General features: G+C 42.7%; 1 protein-coding gene across 1 annotated transcript; it reads left to right on the plus strand.

Moving 5' to 3' along the window:
- The first annotated feature begins 4145 nt into the window (after positions 1-4145).
- LOC120429215 (uncharacterized) lies at positions 4146-6090 on the plus strand. The gene is made up of 2 exons (XM_039594434.2): positions 4146-5948; positions 6010-6090. Exon 1 carries the CDS (start codon positions 4146-4148, stop codon positions 5793-5795), a length of 1650 nt encoding a protein of 549 aa, XP_039450368.1. The 3' UTR covers positions 5796-5948; positions 6010-6090.
- Positions 6091-6399: the final 309 nt, after the last annotated feature.

A 6399-nucleotide genomic window follows, 5' to 3' on the forward strand; every position in this document is an offset into this window, starting at 1 on the left:
AGAATTGATTATGTTTTCCTCAAAGATAATGCAAATTATCATTTTTGTGGCCATACATCCATCTGAAATCTACAAACTTTTGGATTGATTTATATCCTCCCTCCCCTTCACCATTCTGAATTATTAGATTTCGGTCTGCCAGATTTTGCCAGATTTTTATTCGATACTTTGCCAGATTTTTCAAATTTTGACCTGGTAACCCTGCGTAAGACGGAAAAAAAATCTCTCACACAGCCATTCCTCTCGCTCAAAAAGTAAGAGAAAGAGCAATCGTGAAATTCTCTCGCCCGTAAGCCCTGTAGAAATGAGTTCATTTGTGTGCGTGAGCTCCAGTGTATGTATTGTATACAGCAATTTCGTGTGCGTGTCTCTCCGGTTGGAACGATAGTTCCATCGGAGCCAGCGATAGGGTATTTCTCTCCGATGTGATGGGCTTTCGTTATTCGCGATAGCAAGCCGACCATCACTCGGCTGCGAAAGAGAAGAGAAATTTTAAGAGACGAGGAACGCACCGAAATATGCATCATAGAGGTGGGCAAAACCGCTCTTTTTTAGGAGCCGCTCATTTTCGTTCGCTCATTAAAAAGAACCGCTCTTTTGAACGGCTCTTTCGCTCTTTTTCAAAGTTTGGATCAAAAGGGTTTTTTATTAATCGTGTGATTTTATAAGTTATTTCACATTGGACTTTTATAAATTATTTGATAAAACAAATTAAAACTGAAAACGAGAAGATGCCCTTGGAAACCATAGGTTTTGGTGGTCTCTTTGTCAAGATTTCAACTCGAACCAAAACATTCGAGTAATTGAATGGCATCCAAACTAAAATCTAGGATGCTGGAAAAATTGTTTTGAATTGAATTGAACTAATCCTGATCTTTTATTTGAAAAAAATATTCTGTGAACTCTTTTCTACATTCTGATTTAATCGATAAAGTCTATAAACGTTTAATAGAACAAAAGGGTTTATTTTTTTTCAAAAATCTCTAGACTATTCAGTAGATTTTTGGTAATATTTTACAAATTTTGCAGTTTTAAATGCTCAAATTCGTATTCCGGTAATACTTTAGTGTACAATCAGTTGTACAATGATTTTTTTTTTCATTTTGTTTCGACAATCATTTACTTTTGAGATACATTTTTATTAGTATTGAAATATTTGAAATTGCATTTTCAATTCTCAAAACCAAATTTAAATTATTTTATAACATAAATCATGCCATCTTGAAACGGTTCTTTCAAGATACCGAAGTTTAAAAAGAACCGCGGTTCTTTTTTTCTGAGCCACGGTTCGTTCGCTCTTTTCAGTGAACCGGCTCTTTGAGCGGCTCGCTCTTTTTTTGCCCACCTCTAATGATAGTGCGATGGTGATGGTTTACCTACCCTGCTTATTTGAGTTAAGTCGTTCAGGTGCTTCCGTTCCCGCCGATTCCCAAGGAGATGCCGGTTAATCCACTACATGTTTATAACTAGTAGAAGCCAGGATTCATCCGAAGTGAAGCAAAAAGGACAATGACAGTGATTTTGGTTTTTCCCAGAGTTTTTCTGTATAATAAAAATGTTAAACATCTTGTTTTCTTTTTACTGTTAATATGTGGAATACGAATACGGTGGGTCTCGTGGCGCAGGGGTAGCGGCTTCGGCTGCCGATCCCGATGATGCTATGAGACGCGGGTTCGATTCCCGCCTTATCCACTGAGCTTCTATCGGATGGTGAAGTAAAACGTCGGTCCCGGTTTCTCCTGTCTCGTCAGAGGCGCTGGAGCAGAAATCCCACGTTAGAGGAAGGCCATGCCCCGGGGGGCGTAGTGCCAATAGTTTCGTTTCATGTGGAATACGAATATTTTTTTCTTTTATAACTAAATTCCAAGTCAAAAATGTCAACCAAAATGTTTAGGAAGAACATTCTAATAAAATTCTAGCAAGATGTTTATGCTAGAATCAGAGGCGACTCGTCCACCTGTTCAACCTGTTCATTGAACAGGTAGCCGACTTCAAGCGGATAATTTTTATTTAAATATCGCGGAGCTTTTTGTTTGAATATAAGCTCACGTTAACAAAATCAACGCCCTATGTTCAACAGCGCTACATGCACCGAAAAAGCTTTGGCCCGCCACCCTTTACTCTTTTCAACCCACCAATACTAAAGCAAAAAATGCGAGCAGCCCTGCGGGCCACGCGCAAATGCTCGTCGCGTTCAACACCGACCCTCTGAACGTCGGGGAAAAAATCTCCATACAGAAAAACTTCAACACATGTAAAGAGCTTCCTATTCATACGCAGCTGCGGTATCGATGTGTTGGGAAACCTGGTTCAACGTGAGAGCGTGAACTGACAGCATTTTTTGGGAGAGAGCAAAATGCCACCCCCAAGTCACAGCCGACTCAGCTGACTCAGCTCAGCATGGAGTTGTTTGCAAAAGGTAAACAAGCCAGCGCGGTGACAGCACGTTGAGAGCGTGAATAAATGAGAGAGCGCGAGAGCACGACAGATATTGCTCTATATTTGGCGCTCTTTTAGGCATCAGGCCGTTTTGCGCAGACTGGCGATAGCTCGTTTTAACACTGGAATGTTCAACTGCGCGCGTTGCACGTCTTCGTTCTTCTTGGTTACTAGTAGATTAATGCTCTACACTCAAACCCCGATGGTTTGACACCAACTGTTGTCAAACGAACGGGGTCACTTTTTAGTTTGACACCCCTTTTACACGGAGTTTTGATAGTGTTTTGATAGTGTGCGTGAGCGCCGTGTAAAAAGTGACAGTTCGTCACTTTTTAGTTTGACTTTGACCAACCAGCGGGGTACAAACTAAAAAAGTGTCAAACGAAAAAGTGACCAACCACCGGGGGTTGAGTGTACTGGAAAGTGATGTAATGTTAAGTTTAGATAGTGTGATTGATAGATTGAATTGAAACAATTGAAACAAAAAAGTTGTATGCTTTTTCCAACATCACTGTCATCTGGGGAGAATCGGGACACATGTGAAGAATTATGGCTGTAGATTCAACCATGATTTTGATCGTATTGTTATGGCTTTATTTAAAGCGGATGCAGTCCTGAAAAATGTGTAAATTCTTTTATGATTTGATGCTATTAAATGCTTCAAAAATGACTGTGTTTATTCAGACTGTAGTCCCGGTTCACTCTAGTTGAATATATATTGTAGCAAGAATTTTCTCTGAAATCTTTTTTTTTCACTGATGCTGAAAACAAATATTTTCATTATCTCGGATTCAGATCAATATAATTTTATTTTTCATGTCAAAAGCCCTTCTTTTCATTCGGAAATTGAATGCCGAAAACATGAGGACATAACAGGCAGTGGAAATTGAATTTCGATAAGGAAGGCGAAGCAATTGCTGTTACGCGTGGAAAAGCGCTAAACGCACCTCACGTCTTTACCGGCGCATACCCGTTGGCAATCGTGTTGTCAGAAGATACTGACATTTAATCGAAAGTCATCTCGCGATGGCTCTTTGCCGGTGATCAACCAGAGTCACGAGTAGAAGTGCACTTTGTGCACGAACAAATATATTTCGCGATTAATTTTAGTGAATACTGAATTTAAGTCCCATCTGGGCACCCCGTGAAGCAGTAGTAAGTTTCACTAGAATGTTTAATTTAGAAGTTCTTAACATGATAATTTCTCCTCCCTTAGCATTTCTTACAATGCAAGTCTAACCTAGAATCATTTAGATTTGCCATCAGCATGCATGTGCTCATGCAACTCCCAAATCGTCTTTTTGGAAAAAAAAGAACATCTTTTGTATCGAGTTACTAAACGTAAGTTTGGATTTTTCTAAAACGATAAATAGTTAATCTTAATCTGTATTCTTAGGCAATTTGTAACTAGCCGTTTAAAACCAGCTCAAATCGCCAAATACAAACCTAGTTAAGCAAAAACTGAGCGTATTTCTTCGGTGGTTACAAATACGGAAAAATCCTCGATCCCGTTGCCAGCAAGGGCAACATATTACAAATTGCGTTTACTAAAAGCGCAGCAAGATTGTTCGTCCTTAATTGAACCAGTACGGCCCACACAATGATGTAAAACTTTGCGTGGTGTGCGTGAAGATCGACGTCGATCGTGACCTGCAAAAGGGTTTCGGAGCCAACAGATCCCAAACGGGTGTGCCAAAGTCGGAGAAATGGACAACCACTACATTTGCCAGCCGGGGAGCCAAAATTACTGCGTTGGAGTTCCAATCGAAGCTGGGAACCAAACCTGGACAAGTCTCAAATGCAACAGCGCCAGTGAGATCCAGAACACCAGCCTAACGTCGAACGGAATTCCTCAAGCAGCATTTGTTCCGTGCCAGAAGCAACCGTGCGCAGGTTTTGCGAGTTCAACAGTTTCTCACGCACCTTTCCCGTCCGAACTCACAGTGCCCCGAACTCAACTGCAACGAGCCTCGTCCGTCTTCACGCCAGAACAACAACTCAAGAAAGTAAACATGCCGAAAAGAACAACAACACAATCCTTGGCTTTAAGCGAAACTCTCCGGGCACTAGATGAAGAACTGCGCGAACTGCAAGAAGAGCGCGCTCGGAGTAAACTCTCGCTCAGACTCGAGCTAACCCGCATTGATGAAAAATACAGCATTCTGGAAAAGACCACAAGTATTCGCGAACCTGCACAGCGAACTGGTGGCCAAAAACAGGACTCGGAACACCCCGCGCTGCTGCCCGATTCTATTTTCTTCGGGAAGAAGCTGAACGACCAACTTGTCGTTCCCACCTCCATCCCAAGCAATCGTACCACAACGAGAACACCTAGTCGCACCCTCGGCGACACCTGCACCACACGAGTACCAGATGAAGACTCGTGCACATCTGATCTGTCGGGCCTTTCCGAATGTGGTGCTCACAATCGGACTGCCGCCTTAGCCAAGATTCTACCACAGCAAGCCAACTACTATGCGTTGGCCACCGAACCAGCCACGTTCCAATCTTCTAGTGTGAGACAAACGATCACCTCGGAGGACACCAACACACGCTCTTTGCTCGGTGGGAAAGATGTAAACAAAACACACGCATTGGTGCCGATCCGGTCTCACAACAACTTACAAACGAGACAGCTCGAGACAACAGACCAGCTCGAGCAATACGCGCAGTCCATGGAGTCTATTCGTCATTTGCTGACCAAGCCGACCGGCCAATCCGGGAACTGCCGTAATATGTACCTGCCCAAGATTCGACGAAAGCCTGAAGGAAGTGCCACATTCGCGCTATTTGGAGGGCGTAAACGAGATGTATCCAGTTTGCTGAACAAGCGCACCCATCAACTGCAATCAGGTCAAGTGATACAGCTGCCCTTTGAACCCTGCTGGGATGCTGGACTGTTTACCAACACAATGGAAGGTGTGTATGTGCTGGCGCTGGTCAACAACGACCACCTGATGCTGCGAGATCGCCTACTCAACCACCACCACCGATCTTTCTTTCTGCAAGAGCGATCGGCCAGCTTCAGTTCTACACACTTTCCGCAGTGTGGTAGTGATGAACACTCGGGACTAGTGAGTGCCAACTCAGAGCTACCGATGAAGCGAAGTGGATTCTCGTCGATACATGTACACGACGGTCAACAACAGTGCAAGGGAGGTATTCACCAGAGGAAGTATTTCCATCGCAGAATTGCCCGGAATAGTGGACCTTTCTGGACGTTCGGAGCGATCGAGAGAAAACCGACCTGGCGTCGATTTACCTGGGGGGAGTGTTACGCGTGGAAAAGCGCTAAACGCACCTCACGTCTTTACCGGCGCATACCCGTTGGCAATCGTGTTGTCAGAAGATACTGACATTTAATCGAAAGTCATCTCGCGATGGCTCTTTGCCGGTGATCAACCAGAGTCACGAGTAGAAGTGCACTTTGTGCACGAACAAATATATTTCGCGATTAATTTTAGTGAATACTGAATTTAAGTCCCATCTGGGCACCCCGTGAAGCAGTAGTAAGTTTCACTAGAATGTTTAATTTAGAAGTTCTTAACATGATAATTTCTCCTCCCTTAGCATTTCTTACAATGCAAGTCTAACCTAGAATCATTTAGATTTGCCATCAGCATGCATGTGCTCATGCAACTCCCAAATCGTCTTTTTGGAAAAAAAGAACATCTTTTGTATCGAGTTACTAAACGTAAGTTTGGATTTTTCTAAAACGATAAATAGTTAATCTTAATCTGTATTCTTAGGCAATTTGTAACTAGCCGTTTAAAACCAGCTCAAATCGCCAAATACAAACCTAGTTAAGCAAAAACTGAGCGTATTTCTTCGGTGGTTACAAATACGGAAAAATCCTCGATCCCGTTGCCAGCAAGGGCAACAATTGCCTTTTTATTCCACATTCCCCACGCTAATGATTATGTCTTATAAATACATTTTAACGAGAAAAAAAGTCTTAAT

The sequence above is a fragment of the Culex pipiens genome, chromosome 1, assembly GCF_016801865.2.
Source record: "Culex pipiens pallens isolate TS chromosome 1, TS_CPP_V2, whole genome shotgun sequence".
Taxonomy (NCBI): Eukaryota; Metazoa; Arthropoda; class Insecta; order Diptera; family Culicidae; genus Culex; species Culex pipiens.

Coding starts and splice junctions, on each gene's coding strand:
- LOC120429215 (XM_039594434.2), top strand. CDS start 4,146: ATGGACAACCACTACATTTGCCAGCCGGGGAGCCAAAATTACTGCGTT.